At 41.2% G+C, this 23,981-nt stretch overlaps 1 protein-coding gene across 16 annotated transcripts in view; it reads left to right on the top strand.

The window, feature by feature from the left end:
* The window catches only part of BRCA1 (BRCA1 DNA repair associated), a 71,828-nt gene extending 48,913 nt beyond the window's left edge, over positions 1–22,915 (top strand). For 14 of the 16 annotated variants that reach the window (XM_019981054.2, XM_070773546.1, XM_070773545.1 and 11 more), the window contains 9 exons: positions 1,786–2,096; positions 4,810–4,897; positions 7,502–7,579; positions 8,074–8,114; positions 13,532–13,615; positions 18,172–18,226; positions 19,781–19,854; positions 20,744–20,804; positions 21,706–22,915. In XM_019981054.2, coding sequence (XP_019836613.2) covers positions 1,786–2,096; positions 4,810–4,897; positions 7,502–7,579; positions 8,074–8,114; positions 13,532–13,615; positions 18,172–18,226; positions 19,781–19,854; positions 20,744–20,804; positions 21,706–21,809 — 896 coding nt within the window. In that variant the 3' untranslated portion in view covers positions 21,810–22,915. The other 2 variants (XR_011562091.1, XM_019981057.2) reach the window with 2 other exon arrangements.
* Positions 22,916–23,981: the final 1,066 nt, after the last annotated feature.

Below are 23,981 nucleotides of genomic sequence, written 5' to 3'. Positions count from 1 at the left end.
CATCAATAATGAAATATGCTATATATCTTTAGTCAATTTACATAAACTTTAATTTTTTAATAAAAAATCATGATCAGTATTTCTTTGCCATCTTTAATATATCAGAAGCATGTGTTTTTTTTTTAATTTAAAAACATTTTGATTGTTTTTAGTCAACTATTTGTATTTTTTTTAAGTTTCACTGATATAGGCAGTGCCAAAATCTTCACAAACAGTCCAAAGATTAAAGTATACATTTGCTTATAACTGAAACACTTTTCTGTATACCTGAAACTAATACAATGTTGTAAGTCAACTATATCCCAATATAAGATAAAAACTTTTTTGAAGTATACATTTGAATCAAAACCATCCCCTAAGAACTAAAATAGATAAATGACAGAAATTATAGAAAGCAGGCTTTATAATATTGCATCTAAGGGATTCTTAAGATACAAACATATTTCATGTTAAGACCGAAATAAGGTAGCATCTTAAAAATCAATGGTATCTTAGACTTCCCTGGTGGTTTAGTAAAGAATTTGTCTGCCAGTGCAGGAGACATGGGTTCAGTCCCTGGTCTGGGAAGATCCTACATGCCTCAGGGGAACTAAGCCTTTTTACCGGTTATTGGGCCTGTCCTCTAGAGCCCAGGAACCACAACAGTAGCCCCATTCACAGCAAACAGAGAAAAGCCCACGCGGCAATGAAGACCCAGCACAACCATAAATAAATAAATAAACATAATTCCTTTAAAAAAAAATGGTATCTTTAAAAATTTTTAAGTTTATCTTTAATTGTGGTAAAAATACATAAAATTTACCTCAACCATTTTTAAGAGCTCAGCAATATTAAGTATACTCCCATTATTATGCAGTAGATCTCTAAAATTTTTCATCTTGTAAAACAAATTCTGTACCCATTAAATAGCAACTCCCTTTTCTCCCTCCCCCCATTCTCTGGGAGTCAGCATTTTACTTTCTAAGAGTTTAGCTATTCTAGATAGCTCATACAAATGGAATCATGCAGTATCTATCCTTTTGTGACTGACTTTCATTTAGTATACTGTCTTCAGCATTCATCCATGTTTGTAGCATGTGATAGGATTTTCTTTAAAAACCACTGTGTGAGGGACTTCTCTGGCAGTCCAGTGGTTAAGACTCCATGCTTCCAATGCAAGGTGTTCGAGTTCTATCCCTGGTCAGGGAACTGGGATCCCACATGTCAAGCAGCATGGCCAAGACGAACTAAAAAAAAATTAACACAACTAACAAACAAAAAAACTGTGTGTATGTATCACATTTTCTTTAGTCATTTATCCATTGAGACATTTGGGTTGCTTCCACCTCTTGGCTATTGTGAATAATTCTACAATGAAGGTGCGTGTGTACATTTCTCCATTTTATTGTAATTCAATGGAATATGTGATGAGTAAGGACTCCATTGTGATGCATGTGGCATGATTTTTTAAATCTCGTTATTGGACATTTAGTTTGTTTCTAAAACTTTACTGTTATAAACATTGTTGCAGTGAACCTTCCCATGACTACACTTGTGCAGACCTCTTTAATGTCTTTAGGATACATTTCTAAAACTAGAATTGTTGACTGCAAGTATAAACACACAAAGCTTTTGCATGTCGTGCCAGATTTCCTTTAGAAAAGTTGTCACTTGGCACATCTACCAGGTGTTAATGTACCCATTTTTCTCTTAACTAACTTAATCTTTTTAATTCTTAGCAGACTAGATGTTATAATTTAAGATACATGGCCATATAGATTAAACTTCTTTCTTCATTCCTTCCAGAGGGAACCCCTTATCTGAAATCTGGAATCAGCCTCTTCTCTCATGAACCCGAGTCTGATCCCTCTGAAGACAGAGCCGCAGAGCCAGCTCATGTTCACAGCATGCCACCCTCAGCCTCTGCACTGAAATTATCCCAATTTCGAGTAGAAGAATCTACCAAGAATCCAGCTGCTGCTCACATTGCTAATACTACACGTTGTAACCTGAGGGAAGAAAGTATGAGCAAAGAGAAGCCAGAAGTGATATCTTCAACAGAAAGAAGCAAGAAAAGACTTTCTATGGTGGCATCAGGCTTGACCCCAAAAGAACTTGTGAGTGTCTCCAGATGTGTTTCCCTAATGACCAAGCCTTCATTAACATTCTGCAGATGGTTTTAAATGGGTATTAACTGTAAATAACCTATAGGAAGAAATCTAGCCAACAAGCTCATTTCTATGTAATTTAATTTCCATTACTAATTTCTAAAAATTCATACCTAGATAAAACTATAGCATGAGTTACTTTTGTATATATTTACTAAAGGAAATAGTTATTAAATATTAGCAGAAAGGTTAGAGTGTTGAGTATGATACAGAGCTTTTTTAATTTTAATTTTCTTTCTATTGAAAAAAACAAGTAAGTATAAGGCATCTTTTTCCTACCTTGAGTAAACTTACCAGCATGATTAAATTTCAGCTGATTCTAAGCACATCATCAGATAGTAGCATTTTTCGATTGCTTATTTATTTTTATCCTGGCTTATTACATTGTTTTGATGTTGTTGAGATTCTATTATGATAGAATACACACAACATGAAATTTACCTTCTTAACCATTTTTAAGTGTATAGTTCTGTTAGTGTTAAGTTTATCGCATTGTTGTGCAACCAATCTCCAGAAGTTTGTTCATCTTGCAAAACTAAAACTCTATACCTATTAAACAATAACACCTCAATCCCCCTGGCATCACCATTCTACTTTCTGTCTCTATGAATTTGACTATTCTTTGTTGTTGTTGTTGAGTTCTTAGTCATGTCCGACTGCAACTCCATGGATTGCAGCACACCAGGCTACGCTAGGACACTTCACTATCACCCGGAGTTTGCTCAAACTCGTGTCCATTGAATCAGTGATACCATCCAACCATTTCATCCTCTGCTGTCCTCTTCTCTTCCTGCCCTCAATCTTTTCCAGCATCAGAGTCTTTTCTAATGAGTCAGTTCTTCACATCAGGTGGCCAAAGTATTGGAGCTTCAGCTATTTTCACTATTGAAAAGATTCAATAGTGGATGTCATTTATTGCATGCAGAGAAATGATTCACTCATTCTTAAATGAGGCCTCCCAGGAGACATTCATGGTAAAGAACCCACCTGTCAATATAGGAGGCATCAGAGATTCAGGTTCAATCCCTGGATCAGGAAGATCCCCTGCAGGAGGGCATGGCAACCCACTCTAGTATTCTTGCCTGGAGAATCACATGGACAGAGGAACCTGGCAAGCTATAGTCCATAGGGTCACAAAGAGTCGGACACAACTGAGGCAACTTAGCATGCACACACTCATTCTTAAATATCTGTCTTGATATATCCTTCCTGGGATAGAAGCCATTTCTCATCCTAGCTTGTTGATAGGTTAGCAGCTCCACCTGATCTCTGTGGCCAGATGTGTCTCACTACCAAAATGGCAAAAAGTAAGCTATGACTGCCCTAGTAGAGACAGTGAATCTCATCAATAATGCAAGAAGTCTCACCTCATAACCATGTGCCCAGAATAGCTGTTTGCTCTAAAAATTCATACGTATGTCTGATAATGTTGCTTTTAGTCTTTTGCCAACACATTTAAAATTCTCATTTATTTGTTGAAAATTAGCATTTCTTATTCCTTTGTTTTGTGAGATCAGCTTTTCACAGGAGGCTAAAATGATGTAATCTTGCTTGCCCTGGGCAATCCTGAACTGCATATTAGATTCTAAGTGGCTTGGGTACTGTTGTCTTTAAACAAGCAAAGAGGAAAACTTTTCAGCTCTATTCAGACTTGCTGAAGTGTAGTAAATTTATTATGAAAGCTTCTGACTGTATTACACATGATTAATTCTGAAGCCCATATTAAGATGATCTTTTCAGCAGTTGCTCTTCTAACTGAACACTGTTTCAAGGCTGGGATTTCAGCAATTAATCAGTTCAGAATTGCTAATGATCCTGGCAGAGGGCAGTGGGAAAAGGGGGAGGATATCATTAACTTCTCCAGCTTGTCTTTTTCAGTGCCCTGTGGCAGTATGGAGTGAGGCATCATGAAAGAAAGTTGCTGGGCCTCCATTGCAGTCTCGTGGCACCCATAAATACTGGCGTGGGTGGTGATGGCTAGTCAATGATGACCCTTAGTAAACAAAATTATTTACCAAGCAGTAGCTGCTAATTATGTCAGCTGTGTCCATAATGGATCTGGTTAATTTCTTTTACTGCCTATTGATTTTTTTATTTGGTTGCTAGATAATGGCTCAAAGGCTCTAGATTTCTTTTGAGGAGAGTGTGTGTTTCTTCCAATCCTTCTCCTTAAGAGGAATTGATAGATTTGTACTAACCTTTAGAAGCATCTTGAGTTGACTGTTTTGAAACTGTCACCAGGGTGAATCTAGTTCTTTATAAGCCACTTATCTGAGCATAACTTTCTGTATAGGCTAGTTACCCCTCAGTTTATAAAGTATAGACTCATAAATCTAAATTATAGTATAAAAGGGTGTCACTCCACAAAGAAACTGTCTTAGGGAATCAAATGATATCTTCATATCTGTTATTAAAGGGAAAATTAATATTATTTTGAATCTTTGGTTATAATTCTATGTCTGCTAGCACAGACTACATCAGAATTTCTTCCTCTGATTTGTACATAATTTTTATTAAATTACTACTTATTTTCAGACTTCATTTAGAATAAAAAGGGTGTACTTTTTATGAGAAAAAATGGAAATTCAAAACTGGGATAACTAATTCTCAAGCTGTGTACTAGAGGTAATTTATTATAATGTAATATTTGGTTTGGTTTCAGATGCTTGTGCAGAAATTTGCCAGAAAACATCACGTCACTTTAACTAATCTAATTACTGAAGAGACTACTCATGTCATTATGAAAACAGGTATACCAAGAGCCCTTACAGAATATGCTATATCTGTTGTGTAAAGCTACATGAAGAAATGGGAGTATTTGTTAAGCATAGCATGAATGATCCTCTTCCAATAGTCAGTAAGTTGTTACCTGATGAAAGAAAAATAATAAGTTTTGCTACTTCCTGAACCTCTTTTGAACTGTGGTGTTATACTCTTGAGAGTCCCTTGGACTGCAAGGAGATCCAACCAGTCCATTCTGAAGGAGATCAGCCCTGGGATTTCTTTGGAAGGAATGATGCTAAAGCTGAAACTCCAGTACTTTGGCCACCTCATGCGAAGAGTTGACTCATTGGAAAAGACTCTGATGCTGGGAGGGATTGGGGGCAGGAGGAGAAGGGGACGACAGAGGATGAGATGGCTGGATAGCATCACTGACTCGATGGACGTGAGTCTGAGTGATCTCCGGGAGTTGTTGATGGACAGGGAGGCCTGGCGTGCTGCGATTGATGGGGTCGCAAAGAGTCGGACACGACTGAGCGACTGAACTGAACTGAACTGAACCTCTTTTATTTTGGGTTAATATTGGAGAGTGATAAGCCAGAACGATGAATCACTTCTAGTCTACCCTGCCTGGACTACACTGTGTGAGGGCTTTTTGGGTAGGACAGAGCCCAAGTCCTAGAGAAACACATGGGGCAAAGAGGGGAATGAGTAGAAGTGAAATCTACTTATTCAAAATCTAGGTGGTTGGAAACCCTGGCTCCATGTCCACTCCATGTCCTCACTCCACTCCAACTCTAGTTTCAGTGTGGTTGAGAGTTTTTCAGGAAACAAGTCCAGTTATTGCTCTGAGATAGCCTAGCATATGAAAAAGAAAAAAGAAAGGAAAAATTCATTTGTCCAACACCTTCCCCTTTTAAAATCTTAAGTTCCACTTATGTGATGACAAGGGAGACCTCAGAGGCTTTTAGTTGACTATAAGGTAAATCTGAGTAAACATTTCAGGGCCACTAACAAAGCTCGTTTGAAATTGGGCCTTACTGATACAACCCTAACACCAGAGCAAGTGAGGTGATGATCCTGACACCTCCCGCACACACACAACCCCACCCCCTCTAAAGCGAGCTCTGGAAGATACATGCTCTGTTTTGAGCACCGTGCTTTCTTTTCACACTGGTCCCTGACAACAGTTTATCCAGAGGTAGATGAAGGGAATGGGGCAAGGGAATTCAGAGCAATGTCATTTGAAGAAGAAATGAAGAAATAAGAAGACCTAAGGAAACAAGACAAGTGTCTTCAAATATCTGAAGAATCGTTGTCTGGAGAAGGAGTTAGGCTCACTCATGGGCTCTAGAAAGCAAAGACGGGTTCCTGTGGCAAACAGAAGATGCAGGTTGAAGCACACCTCTTAAAAACTGCCTAACAAAACGGATTCTCTAGTCCTCTCGGGTTTTCTGTTCATACAACTGTAGGTTCTTGAGCGTGGGGTCAAGACTCCTTGGCAGGGACACATTGCCTTAAAACTTCTGTAAGAGCTTTGGTTTCTACTGTATTACGATTGTACCACAGGGACAGAGGATAATGCTCACAGGAACCAGACAACAAGGTACCATGAACTAAGTACTGTTTTAGAGATGAATATCTTTAAACTTGAATATATCTTAAGCTATAGGTTTGGATCAAGGCTGCTGATAGGTGAAAAGAAAACTTTAAAATGCAAATTACATTGAAAGCGGTTCAAGTCTTTAAACCTAAAGGCAATAATACATTTGTTGCTTTTAAACTAGAAATGACCTAAAATTTCTGGGTTTAAAACATATTATTAAATCAACCTTCACAGCAGTTAAACAAAAAGCTTTAAAAATTGTGTGTGGGTGGGGGTGAGGGGCAGAGATTTTTTTTTTTAATTTGTGAAGAATTCAGTTAGGAAGAACAGCAGTTGCTACTCCCGGCAGATGGCCTGCTGTGTTCAGGATTTAGTTAAATACATTTCTCCTGTTTAAAACTAAGTGTTCTTTCCTGAGTTACCTTAGTCCTTCACAGGGGCCTTTAGAACACGAAAAAATAAACAGAAGCGATTCTTCAGCTGCTTTCTAAAATACTTAAGTTGAAAAGAGGAAAATTATGAAAATACTTTTTTTTTTGGTCACTTGCAGGGGAATTAGGAATTAGGGTTAGGATTCCCCAAGTAGAAGTTCTAGAGGTGAAAATTCATTGCTTACATTGACATTTCAAATTTAGGATTTCAATAATACTTTTTTCTTCTCCTTTCACATGTACCATCTAGTAAAACAGATCCTCCCCGTCCACACATATCAATACTACCAACATGGGTAATTCGTTGAGCACAATGACAGACACCTTTAACTGGCCTTGGCATCTAGAAAATAGGGCTGACATTTCCCGTGGTCTTGCCTTCCTATCAGCCTTTTCCAAACTTCCAAAGATCCACACTGGCTGGTTAGAATTACAAGTGCTTTCAGCCTCTGAGTCTATCACCAGAGGTGTTGGAATCATCCATCTAGACTGATCTCAAGTAGTGTAAGGAGCCTGGGGTGCTTCAGCTTCTTAATGGCAGCCTTTCCTAATTGTGTTTTAAACTTCTAATCCTTTGGATGTTTTCCATTTTGCAGATCCTGAGTTTGTGTGTGAACGGACACTGAAATATTTCCTGGGAATTGCAGGAGGAAAATGGGTAGTTAGCTATTTTTGTAAGTACCGTATAATTTCTCCCCTCCTCCCTTTAACACCTCCAAATTGCATTTTGACACCTAACATTTTAACACCTAAGGTTTTTGCTGATGTTGAATCTGAATTAAGGAAAGGTCTTTAATGGTAACACTGAACTAAGTTTTATCTCTAGTGCATATGTCTTTGTTCAGATACGCTGGTGGTGTGGGGGGAAATGTTTTTCTTTTGATAACTAATAGGACCTAATCTGCTCCTGGCAATGTTAAGCATAAAATCTAGGGATTTATTTAATTGTAGGCAGAAATCCACATGTAGCAAGCACTTTTATAATGTTAAATTAAGCATCAGTGGTCTCTCTAGAAGGAAGTCTATTAAGGAGCTGTGGTTTTACAAAGAGAGGATCACTGTTCAGTGTTATTTCTCCCACAGTCTTATGTGAATCACTTCACCATCCACCTCCATGAAGGGAGATCTTCTGCTCTTGTGTAACCTGTCTTTTCTATGATCTCTTCAGGGGTCACCCAGTCTATTAAAGAAAGAAAGATGCTGGATGAGGTAGGTACTCTGTTTTACAAACTAATCAAAGAGACTTTATACCATTGAGTCATACAGTCACCAAAAATTTATCTGCTTCCTGCCTTGCACTACTTTCTAAAGATTTTCTTTGACAATATGGATCATCAAGAGTTATGCAGGGATTTCTCTGGTGATCTAGTGGTTAAGAATTTGCTTTCCAATGCAGGCAATGCAGATTCAATCCCTGGTTGGGGAACTAAGATCCCATATTCCACTGGGCAACTAAGCCTGCACACTGCAACTAGAGAAAGCCCACGCACTGCAGTGAAGACCTAGTGCAGCCCCCAAAAAAGAAAAAAAAAGAGTTATGCAGAGCAAACTAGACAATTCTGTGTTCTCACTTGTTTGTTTCAATAGAAACAATCCTTTCCTCAGAGAAAAGAAAAGGAATTTATAAAGTAGCAAACAAAGATTCATAAGCAGGAGAAACAGGCCCACCTAAATCTTACACACATACTTGTAGAAATGAGTTTTGTAGAAAACTCATTCACAGTTGAAGAACAATCCTTCATATTAACATGCAAATGTGTCTGTTTAGAAATCTGATTCCTTCAAAGAGATTTTACTCTTTGATACAGAGAACAGTGAAAGGTAAATAAGATAGAGCGTAGGAGGAGGAATAATTTTAGCACAACCATCTTAGAGCTGCTGGTGACAACAGATCAGGCAAAATAAAATTACCAAAAAAGTTTTAAACTATTATGCACTATTCAATATATTCATAATTAATTGACATTTCTGTTGGTTTTAACTTTTCAATGACATTATTGGGAGCCTACTATCTGCTGGGCACCAGGAATACAGCAGAAAGCAAGACTGATAGGCCTCTGCTCTGGTGGGATGAATGTTCATTGGGGGGTGGGAGATACATAATAAATAAGATAAATAAAAATAAGTAGATAAATAAATAAAGATGTGTTTAAATATCAATAAACACTATGAAGAAATATACAGAACAACAGACTGGCAGTTGACTGGGGACAGAGGTTAACTATTAATATTTAGGTAAAGAGACCCAGGAAGCTTTCTGAAAAGCTTGAGCTGAGACCTAAGAAACAAGAAAGAATTGGCCTTGAAAAATGTAGGGAACAAATGTTATAGGCAGAGGATAGCATACATAAAGGTCTTAAGAAAGGAATGAGCTTGATTTGCTAAAGAAAACAGGCCAGGGAGGAACTTCTCTGATGGTCCAGTGGCTAAGACTCTGCTCTACCAATGCAAGGGGCCCAGGTTCAGTCCTCGGTCAGGGAACTGGATCTCACATGCTGCAACTAAGAGTTCACATGCTGCAGCTGAAGATTGTAGGTCCTGTGTGCTGCAACTAGGACCCAGTGCAGCCAAATAAATATTTTAAAAAAGAAAGAAAAATGGGCCGGTATAGCTGGGGAGTTGGTGAATCTTATGTAGGCAGCTGAGTTTAGACAAGAGGTTGGAGAAGGTCATAGACAAGGGCCAGATTTGGTGTGAGTCATGGTAAAGAGTTTGAATGTTATCTGTACAGTAATGAGGCCTGGAAATGGTAAGAGAGTTTAGTTTGCGATGGTTGGAAATAAGACTTACTAATACGTTAAATTGGAGGATAGGGTAAAGAAAGGAATTGAGAAGGTAATGCTAAATTTTTGTCCTGAACAATGAAGTGGATGTTCAATTCAGTCGCTCAGTCATGTCCAACTTTTTGCCACCCCATGGACTGCAGCAGGCCAGGCTTCCCTGTCCATCACCAACTCCTGGAGCTTGCTCAGACTCATGTGCATTGAGTCGGTGATGCCATCCAGCCATCTCATCCTCTGTCATCCCCTTCTCCTCCTGCCTTCAAGCTTTCCCGGCATCAGGGTCTTTTCCAGTGAGTCAGTTCTTCGCATCAGGTGGCCAAAGTATTGGAGTTTCAGTTTCAGCTTCAGCATCAGTCCATCCAATGAATATTCAGGACTGATTTCATTTAGGATGGACTGTTTGGATCTCCTTGTAGTCCAAGGGACTCTCAAGAGTTTTCTCCAACACTACAATTCAAAAGCATCAGTTCTTCCGTGCTCAGCTTTCTTTATGGTCCAACTCTCACATCCATACATGACTACTGGAAAAACCATAGCTTTGACTAGATGAACCTTTATCGGCAAAGTAATGTCTCTGCTTTTTAATATGCTGTCTAGATGGGTCATAGCTTTTCTTCCAGGGGCAAGCATCTTTTAATTTCATGGCTGCAGTCACCATCTGCAGTGGTTTTGGAGCCTAAGAAAATAAAATTTGTCACTGTTTCCTTATCTATTTGCCATGAAGTGATGGGACCAGATACCATGATCTTTGTTTTTTGAATGTTGAGTTTTAAGCCAGCTTTTTCACTCTCCTCTTTCATTTTCATCAAGAGCCTCTTTAGTTCTTCTTCACTTTCTGCCATAATGGTGGTGTCATCTGCATATCTGAGGTTATTGATATTTCTCCCGGCAATCTTGATTCCAGCTTGTGCTTCATCCAGCCCAGCATTTCTCATGACATACTCTGCATATAAGTTAAATAAGCAGGGTGACAGTATACAGCCTTGATGTACTTCTTTCCCAATTTGGAACCAGGTCTTTGTTCCGTACCTAGTTCTAACTCTTGCTTCTTGACTTGCATACAGATTTCTCAGGAGGCAGGTTAGGCGGTCTGGTATTCCCATCTCTTTAAGAATTTTCCACAGTTTGTTGTGATCCACACAGTCAAAGGCTTTGGCATAGTCAGTAAAGCAGAAGTAGATGTTTTTCTGGAACTCTCTTGCTTTTTGCTATGATCCAACGAATGTGAGCTTCTTTTTTTGAATGTTGGTAATTTGAACTCTGTTTCCTCTGCCTTTTCTAAATCGAGTTTGAACGTCTGGGAAGTTCTCAGTTCATGTACTGTTGAAGCCTCGCTTGGAGAATTTTGAGCATTTCTTTGCTAGCGTGTGAGATGAGTGCAATTGTGCGGTAATGTGAACATTTGGCATTGCCTTTCTTTGGGACTGGAATGAAAACTGACCTTTTCCAGTCCTGTGGCCACTGCTGAGTTTTTCAAATTTGCTGGCATATTGAGTGAGCACTTTCATGGCATCATCTTTTAGGATTTGAAATAGCTCAACTGGAATTCCATCACCTCCACTAGCTTTGTTCATAGTGATGCTTCCTAAGGCCCACTTGACCTCACATTCCAGGATGTCTGGCTCTAGGTGAGTGATCACACCATCGTGATTATCTTGGTCGTGAAGATCTTTTTTGTACAGTTCTTCTGTGTATTCTTGCCACCTCTTCTTAATATCTTTTGCTTCTGTTAGGTCCATATTGTTTCTCTCCTTTATTGAGCCCATCTTCGCATGAAATGTTCCCTTGGTATCTCTAATTTTCTTGAAGAGATCTCTAGTCTTTCCCATTCTATTGTTTTCCTCTATTTTGCATTGATCACTGAAGAAGGCTTTCTTACCTCTCCTTGCTATTCTTTGGAATTCTGCATTTAGATGGGTATATCTTTCCTTTTCTTCTCTGCCTTTAGCTTCTCTTCTTTTCTCAGCTGTTTGTAAGGCCTCCTCAGGCAACCGTTTTGCCTTTTTGCATTCCATTTTCTTGGGAATGGTCTTGATCACGCCTCTTATATAATTGTCAGGATGGTAAAACATCTGCCTACAGTGCGGGAGACCCAGGTTCAATCCCTGGGTCGGGCAGATCTCCTGGAGAAGGAAATGGCAACCCACTTCAGTATTCTTGCCTGGAGAATCCCATGGATGGAGGACCCTGGCAGGCTACAGTCCATGGGGTCGCAAAGAGTCGGACAGGACTGAGCGACTTCACTCACTCACTCACTCTGATTGTCAGGAACAATGAAATGAATGTTAGTGATGTTAATTAGATAAGGAAGACATGAGGGAGGAGCATGTTGGGAGGGGGAGGAGTAAGAGGCAGGATTAGAATCAAGAGTTCTGTTTTATTTATTTATTTTAAAAATTATTTATTTATTCATTTTCGGCTGCTCTGGGTCTTCATTGCTGCAGGCAGCCTTTCTCTAGTTGCAGGAGAGCAGGGGCTACTCTCTAGTTTTGGTGCACAGGCTTCTCACTGCAGTAAGCGTCTCTTGTTGTGGCTTGCAGGCTCTAAGGTGCAGGCTCAGTACTTGCGGCTCACAGGCTTAGTTGCCCAGAAGCATGTAGGATCTTCCTGAACTGGTATCCCCAGCATTGCAAGGCAGATTCTTAACCACTGGACCACCAGGGAAGCCCCATGAGCTCTGTTTCAGATGCATGGATTTGGGAAATTATGTTGTGTGACACCCAGTTAGAGGGGTTAGTAGGCACAGCGGTACCACAAGGACTGTTAATTTTAGGTGAAGTCGCTCAGTTGTGTCCGACTCTTTGCGACCCCGTGGACTGTAGCCTACCAGGCTTCTCTGTCCTTGGGATTCTCCAGGCAAGAATACTGGAGTGGGTTACCATTTCCTTCTCCAGGGGATCTTCCCGACCCAGGGATGGAACCCAGGTCTCCCGCATTGGAGGCAGACGCTTTAACCTCTGAGCCACCAGGGTTCAAATAGATAACATATTTATCACTAGACTCTTCTCACTCACATGACCAGGAAATATTCAGAGTTCTTTTTTTTTTTTTTGACCATACCATGCAGCATTTGAGATTTTAGTTCCCCAGCTGGGATGGAACCCGTGCCCCCTGCACTGGAAGCACAGAGTCTTAACCACTGGACCACAGGAAAGTCCCAGAGTTATTTCACCTAATAACAGCCTGTGATTATACTCATGACTTTATTTTTCTTTGTAATGCTCTTAGCAACAAATGTGGTCCCTGACAATCTGAGTTTCAGTAAGAATTATTTCTAAGCATTCTTTTCCCCAAATTCTCCCCAAAGCTCTAACCTCTCCAATTTGATTAGTCTTTATTTCCTCATCCTTGACCAGTCAAAATATGATTATGAAAAGCCTCTTTCTTCAGTATATTAAATGTATACTTTATCATTTTGGTTTCATTAACTATAAATCTCTCAATGGGAAACCTGATAAGCCCTTACTTCTTTAGATGGTAATACAAATTGATTTAAAAGATCAGGAATTCTCCAGTTATCTTTAAATAGCCCAGCATTAGCAGTTTAATCTAAATGCTAAGTGAATGTTTTGAGAGGAGATAGATGTTGAAAATTAAAATACGTTGAGTCCCAGTGAGGTGAAAAGCCAATTGTTAGTTTCTGTCCAGAAAGATTTGCTTCAATGAATTGATGTCAGCAGCTGAGATGCTGGTCATTTCATTCATTCTACCAATAAGGATGAATTTGGGGAAGGGGGTCAAAACTGCCTGGCAATACATTCCTTAAATATTACGTATCTCCTCTGTTTCCATTGAAGGAAGCTTTTTCTCTGACCCTTGTGGTTTGGGTTTGGTTTCTTTCAGCATGATTTTGAAGTCAGAGGAGATGTTGTCAATGGAAGAAACCATCAAGGCCCAAAGCGAGCAAGAGAATCCCGGGACAAGAAGGTAAAGCCCTTCGCCCCCATGTTGACAAAAAGCCCACCTACTCCTCTGCATTCTGACCCGCTTCAAGGAGATGGTCTCATTCATCTTATAAGGGGCCTTATAAGATGGTCCCTTACACTGCTGGAACAAGTAGGTGCGTTGATAATAGGGTTTTTTTTTTTTTGGCTTTCCTAAGCCAACAAAGTAAATAAGTACAGTCATTCCTCAATACCCTTAGGGAATTGGTACCAGGACACCCTGAAGATAACCAAAATCCAAGGATGTTCAAGTCCCTTTTGAAAATGATATAGCATTTGCATATAATATCTTCCCTTATATTGTTTTAAAATTTTTGCTTTGTTTGCTGTGCTCAGACTTTCTCTAGTTGCTGCGAGCAGGGTCTACTTTCTCATTTGGTGACTTCTCTTTTTGCAGAGCATGGGCTCTAGGGCATGTATGCTTTAGTAGTTAAGTCTCATGGGCTCTAGAGCACAGGCTCAGTAGCTGTGGCACCCAGGCATAGTTTACCTCAAGGCATGTGGGATCTTCCCAGAGCAGGGACCAAACCCATGTTCCTCCTACTGGCAGGCAGATTCTTAACACTGAACTACCAGGAAATTCCATTTCCCATATACTCTAAATCAACTCTAGATTACTTCTAATATCTAGTACAGTGTAAATGCTATATAAATGGTTGTCAAAAAGCAAATTCAAGTTTGCTTTTTGGAACTTTCTAGAAAAAAAATTTTTTTTTTTTTTTTCTTAAATATTTTCCATTGACAGTTGATTAAATCTGGACATAGAACTTGTTGGATCCAATAAGGCAGTAGGCCAACTGTATTATCTGTTTTATAAATGAGGGAGCTTAGAGGTTTAGAGAAGTTATGTAATTTGGATTTCCTTCTAGGGTGCAAATCTTAGCTGATAAATGGCAGAGCTGGCATTTGAGATAGATGTGAATCTAAAACCTTTGCACTTTCTCCTTTGCAGTGGTGTTTCTCTGCAGCAGTGTGGTAAGTGCTGTGAGGGGGGTGTACCCAGTGCTGTCTGGGGAGCATAGAAGAGGAAGTGAAATCATTAGCAACATCTGTGCCATGTTCACTATATCCAGGGACTGCTAATTAATTAAGAATTTTACAGCAACTCTACGAAGCATGTACTATAATTATGCCTATTTTATAGATGAGAAAATTAAGGCTCAAAGAGGTTGAGTATATTGCTCAAGCTCACACAGCTGGTTGTGAGCCCAACTAGAAGCTGAACCCCTGCAGTCGCCCTCTCAAATCTGACTCTTAATGACACCACCATAGTTTCCTGGCATGTTATAGGAGGTTTCATACAGGAAGAAAATTAATTATTCTAACAACTTTACAAATAAAAGACTATAGGCCCAGGAAGATTCAGACTTTCCTCCCCAGATCATACCATTGTGGATGATGTAGCCAAAATTATGTCATTCTCTCAGGGAGAAATCCAGGCAAGATTTCACACCTTCAGAAAGACACATGTACCCCAGTATTCATTGCAGCACTATTTACAAATCGATAAATGAATGGATAAAGAGGATTTTGGGTGTGTGTATACACAATGGAATATTACTCAGCCATAAAAAGGAATGGAATTGGGTCATTTGTAGTGATGTGGATGGACCTAGAGTCTGTCATATAGAGGGAAGTCAGAAAGAGAAAAAGAAATATTGTATATTAATGCAAATGTATGGAATCTAGAAAAATGGTACTGTTGAGCCTGTTTGCAGGGCAGGAGTAGAGATACAAACATAGGGAACAGACATGTGGACACAGTGCAGGAAGGGGAAGGGGAAATTAATTGGGAGAGTAGCATTGACATATATACACTACCATTTGTGAAATAGACAGCTAGTGGGAAGCTGCTATATAGCGCAGGGAGCTCAGCTCAGTCCTCTGATGACCTAGAGTGGTGGAATGGGCTGGGGAATTGGGAGGAAGGTTCACGAGGGAGGGGATATATATATACACATATAGCTGATTCACGTAATTGTGCAGCAGAAACTAACAACCTTGTAAAGCAATTATACTCCAACTTAAAAAAAAGAGATTTCAAAAAAAAAGAGATTTCACACCTGCCTGTCAGGCCTGAGCTGGCTGCTCTCAGGTCACTGAGCACTGATGCTCCTGGTCTGCATTCCTTCCTTTTTCAAATGTGTACCGCTGGGCATCTCAGAACATCCCCATACAGAGCACCTCCTGTTCCTTTATAGGACTTGAGAGAGAGCCAACAGAGATGCTTTTCTGAGGAAAACTGCTTTGGGAGATGAGCACAGATCAAGCCCTGGAGCTCAGAAACCCTTGGGGTTGGCGTACCCTCACCCTTTGAGTCTATCAAGTAACTTCCAGATGCCAAGAAAAGTTGCTGCCCTGTTTCTCCTCCTGCTTGGGCCCCAGGGCAGCTCTGTGTGAGCCAGTCAGTTGTTTTTATTCCACTGGATGCGAGGCAGAATCAGCACCAGATTCTTCCTTCCTTAAAAGGAAAGTCCAACGTTTGGAGTTTTGTCCTGCATTTGTAATGGCAATGACAGAACATGCTGGTCAAAGTAATGTCGTTCATAAGACACCAAGTGTCACCGTAGTGTTTTCTTGTGGAAGAGAAATGTATTTGAAGAGGTGAAATTTCAGATTTCCTATCTCATAACTAGACATCCTCATCAGTGAATGTCAGCCTGGATGTTGACATCCAGAATGGAATTAGGAACTAGAATTCCTAATCTTTTGTACTATTTGCAGCAACATTTGGCTCCAGTCGGGCTTCCCTGGTAGCTCGGTTAGTAAAGAATCCGTCTGCAATGCAGGAAACCCTGTTGATTCCTGGGTCAGGAAGATCCACTGGAGAAGGGATAGGCTACCCACTCCAGTTTTCTTGGGCTTCCCTCGTGGTTCAGCTGGTAAAGAATCCACCTGCAATGTGGGAGACCTGGGTTGGAGACCTGGGTTCGATCCCTGAGTTGGGAAGATCCTTTGGAAATGGGAACAGCTACCCACTCCAGTATTCTGGCCTGGAGAATTCCATGGACTGTATAGTTCATGGGGTCCAACAAGTCAGACACGACTGAGTGACTTTCACTTCACTTCACTTGGCTCCAACTGGCCATCTGGAGACAACTTTTAGCATCATAAATATGTAGGTCCTTCCAACAGGTTTGGGATGCAGTTTATTTGTAGAGATAGTAAGAATGGCACAGATGGAGGTTGTCATTTACAGCAGAAGCAGACTTGTCCTGCTGTCTGTCCTTATTCCTCTGGCTAAGGTTAAAGTGGGAGGGGAGGAAGGAGAGAGGTGACTATTTCCTAAAAGGCCATCATGTGTTTTTAGCTTCCTGATTTTTCTCTGCTCCAGTCTCTCTTGAAGCCATGTGAGTTCTAGGCTAGACAGTTTTCGTTTTCGTGGAATAGAGAGAAAGAAGGTGGGTCAGGAGAGAACACAGGCTACCAAAATCGTATGTATCCAGCCAACTGGCACAATTTCGACTTTTTCTTAAAAATGATACTTAATTCCTTCCCTAAGAACCTATGCCAAAGCATGTGTAAGAATTTGCTTGTCTGGAAAGAGTCGCCACCAGCCACATGAAGCTGTGTACATTGTGATTAACTAAAATTAAATTAAATAGGAAGTTCAGTTCCTCAATCATCCTGATCACATTTCAAGTGCTCCTTAGCTACAGGTAACTCATTAAAGCAAATATAGAACATTTCCACCATCACAGAAAGTTCTTTTGGACAGTCTGTCGAGTACTGTGAGTAGAAGAGGTATCTACAAGTTACAGTGTGATCTGTGTCTCCTGAAATTTATGCAGTCAGCTTAGTGGAGAGAGGCAGAATCAGGCTTCACTGTCAGATTAAAGACAACTTGGGTTGCCTGAAGGAACAATGGCCATTCAAAGAGCAGTGTGAAGGCAGGAACAGATGTTCTGGGACTAGAAGAAAAGGAGCATGTACACATAAGTATAAACCTCTCTGGCAATTAGGGTCAGAGTTCGTACTGACTTATCAAGTCTGGATAGACATCAAACTTCAGATGATAACTTGAATCTTTTGCCATCCAAGCCTTTTCTTAAACATAAAGGAGGACCAGTTTTTTTCTTCTCATCTTACAAGAAGTATAGTTTACCTGCACAGGTCAGGGGAGAGCCTGAACCTGATTGGTAGCAAGGTGGGATACTCAGCCCTTGAACGACAATGAATGACTGTCTGTAGAGTAGATCAAATACATAGAGCACTTAAATTCTTCTAAAATCCATCAGTGTTGTGGACACTGGGCTGATTATCTCTGGAAAATAGCAGCAGAAATTATCAGGTGTTAAAGAAAAGGAAAAGTTCTTACTTTTGAGAGTCTCTATATTGCTTTGGCGGGAAAGTTGCCCTCCATGGCATGTGGGATTTTAGTTCCCCAACCAGGGACCGAACCCTTGCCCGCTGTTTTGGAAGTGCCATCATAACCACTGGACCACCAGGTTAAGTCCTCTATATTGCTTTTTATAAAATCTGTATCTTTTACAATGAATGTTTCTTTCTCTCCACCCCTCTGTCCCTCTTTTCTCCCAGATCTTCAAGGGCCTAGAAATCTGTTGCTATGGACCTTTTACCAATATGCCCACAGGTAAGAGAACTGCTGAATCCAGCACCAACCTTTCCGCTACATCATCACCTTATGGGGGTTCCCTCAGGTGGGTGAGATATTCTAGAGGTTATTCTCTTTCTCTACCACCCATTAGACAAAACTGCACCTAAATCGCCTATGGCAGGGAACTAGCCCAGTGCCCCTTCTCAAGAGCTAGAACTAGAAGGCAGTGAAGAGTTGGCACACAGTATGCTCTCTGCTCGGTGGGATAGAGCTGCTTTTACTGCCCTTTGGTCTAAGAAAGGGGGAAATAATAAGTTAGGGAGAAGATGCCTTTTAGGCTTGTAAATGTCAAGAAAGAATTCTGCTCCTCCTAAACCATCTTTATTTGAAACAGAGACAAAAGCACAGCAGCTGCCTAAGCCCTGTGGGCCTGGGGCTCCACGCAGGCCCAGAGCAGAGGAAGACTCTTGATGAACATTTTCTAATTAAATTCGATACTGAATGTAATGTTATGTTGAGAAGTGCTGTGGAGCTCAGCTCTGGAGTTGTGCAGCACTGAGGTCCTGAGGTGTGTATAGATTTGGTTCGTTCTTTTCCAAACAGAGGCTACCCTCTGGCTACCCCACTTTGCCTCTGTACCCACTTCTGTCCCAGAGATCGGGTCCTCCTAATCCCCCAAGGACCAGATGAGCAGAACCTGGCAAAGTAATTTTGCTTTTGTCTTTATTGCTTACTGATTGGATTTTTATGAAATTTCCAAGTGCCACTCAGAGCTTTCTCAGTGTTTCTGTACTTTGATATAATGAGAACCGGGGTCTCTAGCAGCTGTCATTTTGGAGGTGAGTTAATGGACCTCAGTGTACTCAGCCAAACAAGAAGGAGCATCTCAGCAATCCCTAGAAATGGACTGACTGATGGAAAAGAGAACTTAAAGCTGCCTGGAAGCCACCCACAGTGGTCAGTTCTGCTGATTTTTCCAGGTCCAAGTGGCATATTTCTATGATCTCTTCCGATTTTTCTTCCCCCAAGTGATTTGATTCCAGCTCTGTAGACAGCCTTTCCCCACCCATATGCTGAGTTTCTGTCCAGGGTGACTTGTATTTTTTTCTTGACTGAATGAATTATCTTCCCGTCTCTTGACATTTACAGTAATTACCACCAAGCATGGTGCTCTCAGTGGTTTTGATTATCAATTACCAACACAGAATTAGGCAAGGAAGGAGGGATGGCGGGTGGGTATTTTTTTCACAGTGTCTTAGCCAGCAATTTAGCAAATTAGTGGAAATTAGGTCTTTGGGTTTTTTTTTTTTTTTTCTTCCAAAGAGTTTCATTTGAGAGACTTTGACCTTATCTACCAAGTGGCCTTATGGGTACTGATAAGCAAAGTAGGTAGCATATCAGTGGCAAATTGACTTACTTTGTAGAATTAGAATTTGTAGTTTAAGGCCTTTCTGTCCCTTTGGAGCGGCAAAACACGGACTCTCCTACTGAGAAGTTTTCCTGTAAGCCTTCATCCAGAGGAGGATGGGGTAGAGAGCTCAGGTAAATGTAGATTACTATGGTGATTTTGAGTCTAAATGTCCTGTTTAGATCAACTAGAGTGGATGGTGCAGCTGTGTGGGGCTTCTGTGGTGAAGGAGCCCTCATCATTCACCCCAGACCAGGTAAGTGTTTGGTGCCCTGTCAGGAAGGACATAGTATCCTGTCCTGAGATTGAGCAAGATAGAACCCATGAGTCCCTAGGAACCCCCCAATGTACCCTCAGGTGCCTTACCTCACCCTGACCCTTCTCTGACCTTGTACCTGTGCCAGAAAACTCTATCTCTAAGGGATAAGGTATTTAGCTCCAGGTATTTAGCACACCTAGGGGATACTCGGAGAAGGCAATGGCATCCCACTCCAGTACTCTTGCCTGGAAAATCCCATGGACGGAGGAGCCTGGTAGGCTGCAGTCCATGGGGTCGCTGCGGGTTGGACACGACTGAGCGACTTCACTTTCACTTTTCACTTTCATGCATTGGAGAAGGAAATGGCAACCCACTCCAGTGTTCTTGCCTGGAGAATCCCAGGGACAGGGGAGCCTGGTGGGCTGCTGTCTATGGGGTCACACAGAGTCGGACCCGACTGAAGTGACTTAGCAGCAGCAGGGGATACTCTTTCCCTCTGTGTGCGTGTATGCTCAGTCGCTCAGTTGGATGCAACTCTGCGACCTCATGGTCTGTAGCGCGCCAGGCTCCTCTGTCCAAGAGATTCTCCAGGCAAGAGTGCTAGACTGGGTTGCCATTTCTTCCTCTAGGGGATCTTCCCAACCCAGGGATCAAACATGGGTCTCCTGCATGTCCTGCGTTGGCAAGTGAATTCATTACCACCGAGCCACCTGGGAAGCCCTCTTTCCCTCTGACCCTTCCTTTTTACCATGTGCCCTTCTCCCTCATTTGTGTGGTCATCTGCAGAGTATAGTCTGCTTCAGCAAACCATTGAGAAGTGGTGAAGTGACTGTTGCAAAAGTTCTGTTCTGACACCCTCAATGCTTTTTCCTTTCTGGGGGTGCAGGGTACCCACCCAGTTGTGGTCGTGCAGCCGGATGCCTGGACAGAGGATGCTGGCTTCCATGGTGAGTCTCTCTGTAAGCCTTCATCCAGAGGAGTCTGGGGTAGAAGGTCCAGGTTAAGTGTGCAGATTACTGTGGTAGGTTTAAATGTTGTATTTGTATCAGCTGGGTGGAGGGTGCACCTGTGAGGGCCTCCAGAAGGCCATAGGCTTGTACCTGCGTCCTATGGGGCAGGATGCATTTTATTCACTACAGATTACCCAGTGTTTGATTAACACAGTTCTCAAAAACAAACAAACAAAAAAAAAACACAGTTCTCAGCACACTTTACATGCTCAATAAATATTTGTTGCATGAATGAATGAATGGCTGAAATGTCCTTTCAAAACATGATTGTTGTTTATTTTGTATTTTAAAAGTAGTGCCTGAATTGTTTCCCCGGGGGGGACGGTTAAACATGAAAATTCATCACATAAAATATAAATGAGCACAAACACAATAAAATAATACCAGTAAGCCCAAGATCGTCCCCTTGGAGAGGATCACCATAAAGTTCTTCAAGGCCTCTGTGTGTGTGTGTGTGTCTGTGTATACACAGGTATGTTTTATACAGATGTGATCATGCTTATCAACTGTTTTGCTTTTTCACTTAAGATATTGCAAACATGTTTCCACATCATTAAATTGCAATGCTGTTTTGCTCTTTCTGTTGATTTTTCTTTTAACAGATTGGAGCTCATGTTAGTACAGTTGTCAGAGGCTGTAGGCTTTTTACCAGTAGTCACTCCTGAGCTTCAGAGTAAGGTTCTATTAATACATCCTGAAGCATTGCTGAGGATCCGTGATTTTGCTCCTGCCGGAGGAGCTCTACAAACTCATCCAACCAGTTGCCCTGAGTAGATTTAGAGTCTCGTCTGAGAGATGTGAACTGATACTAATCTCTGCTTGTGTTCTTTGTCCCCAGTGATCGGGCAGATGTGTGAAGCACCCGTGGTAACCCGAGAGTGGGTACTGGACAGTGTGGCCCTCTACCAGTGCCAGGAGCTGGACACCTATCTGGTCCCCTAGGTCACCCAGAGCTGCTGCTGATTCCAGCCAGCCGTGTATATTAGAGATAGGGCCTGTCTCTGCAGGACCCCAAGAATGAGCTTAAGAAATGGTCTTTTTCCAGGTCTAAGAAGCGCCTCTTCAGTACTTCCACAGCCCCGATTACTAAATATTTTATGTACATCAGCGTGAAAAGAACTTCTGACTCTGCAAGGGTTGCTTAAAGATTTTCTGCTTCAGGTCTCCCTTTGAAATCTGCCATGAGCACAAAATTATAGTAATTTTTCACCTGAAAAGAATTTAAAATAATTTAAACCCCACCAATTGAACAGGATGCTGATTCATTATTTATCAGCCCTATTCCCTGTCCGAGGGTGAGCTGGAGGCACAGAGTGGCTGGCCTCAGGAGAATAGCTGGTTTCCCCAAATTTGTTTCTCAAAAACCTTGTGTTCTTAAAGGCCAAAAGTCAGATCCTTCAATGGAAGGTGAATGCTTAGGGATCTATGACGTGACTTAAAATCAGAACAGTCCGAGGGCAGCTCTCAAGTGTTGGAATGGAGCATTAGGGAGTGAATCCAGAGGCAGGTAATGGATATAATATAAAATTTGAGGATTATTTAGAAGAGAGGGGAGTAATACTGGCCCTGATCTCCTAAAGTCTGGGCCATAGTTGTTGCATTTCTGAAGAATTTCTCAGCACTAATGTGCTCTAAAACAGAATCTTTTCAAGAACTGGTGTCCAAAGAGAGTCTTCTAACTCCCCATTAGTAATAAATGTTTATTGTAGCTCTGATATGTGACCCATTCCTCTTGAAACGTAAGATCTCTGATATGAATATTTCATGTCCGTAAGATGACGGATCCCACCAGGAAAGGAGCTTTTTGCTTTCCTTGAGGTAATTTTTTGCTCCCTATTGCTGAACTATACAGATTCATAAATAATTTTGTTTGCTGAAGGAAGAGAAAGTGTGTCATAAACTCATGATCCAGGGCTGTTTATAACTGTTGGAAGGACTAGGTCTTCCTTACTCCCCCAGTGTGTGGGGCAGTAAAGACTTGATTATACAATATGTTTTGTAAATGTTGTGTTTTCACCTGCAAATAAACTTGGTAGCAAACACTTCCACCAAGTCTGATGGCTCACTTGCAGACTTGCTCAGAGCTTTTTCTCACTGTACGTTCATCTCCTCTGTTGTTGTTGTTTAGTTGCTAAGTCTTGGGTCCAACTCTTTGTCACCCCATGGACTATAGCCCATCAGGCTCCTCTGTCCATGGGATTTCCCAGGCAAGAATACTGGAGTGGGTTGCCATTTCCTTCTCCAGGGGATCTTCCCAACCCAGCGATCCAACCCAAGTCTCCTGCATTGGCAGATGGATTCTTTACCACTGAGCCACCAGGGAAGCCCCTCTCATCTGTTAAATGCGGGTAATAATAGTACCTACCTCCTAGGATTATCAAGGGAACTTCAAAATCTTATTGTACTTGTTTTGTGTTGCTGCCATAACAAATTGTCACGAATCTAGTGGCTTAAAACTACACCATTTATTATCTTACAGTTCCTTAGGTCAGAAGTCCAAGACAACTCAGCTGGTTTCTTTGTTTCAGGTTTCACAAGACTGTGTTTCTTCCCAGAGGCTCTGGGAATGAATGTTTCCAAGTTCATTTCATGTTGTTCAGATTGTTCCCTGCAGTCTTATGACTGAGATATCTATTCTTTGCTGGCTGTCAGCCAGAGGTCATCCTTAGCTTCTAGAGGTCACCCACATTCCAAACTCATGGCCTCTTACCTACATCTTCAGAAGCCAGCATTGCCTGCTCAAAGATCACTTATGGATCTTTCTGACTCCTGCTTCTACCTCATAACTTCTGCCAGACAAATTTCTGTTTCTGGTAGGAGTGTACCCACCAGGTAATCCAGGGTGATCTCCCTATCTTAAGGTCCATAATTAGAGTTTCAGAGTCCCTTCACAGCAGCAACCTAGCTTAGTGCTTGATTGAATAACCCCTGGGGCCAGAAATCCAGGGAGGACATCTTTAGAATTCTGACAACCCCTCCTATTTAACATGCTTAATCCACTGATAACTGTATCATCTTTTCTTGGTCTTTGCTCTGTTCAGAAATTAGCATCCTTTTTGACACAAAGAGAGGGAAATCCTTGCATAATTCAGTACTGCCTTATTTGTAAGGAAG

This window comes from Bos indicus, chromosome 19, assembly GCF_029378745.1.
Source record: "Bos indicus isolate NIAB-ARS_2022 breed Sahiwal x Tharparkar chromosome 19, NIAB-ARS_B.indTharparkar_mat_pri_1.0, whole genome shotgun sequence".
Taxonomy (NCBI): domain Eukaryota; kingdom Metazoa; phylum Chordata; class Mammalia; order Artiodactyla; family Bovidae; genus Bos; species Bos indicus.
This window is presented reverse-complemented; position numbering and strand designations above follow the sequence as displayed.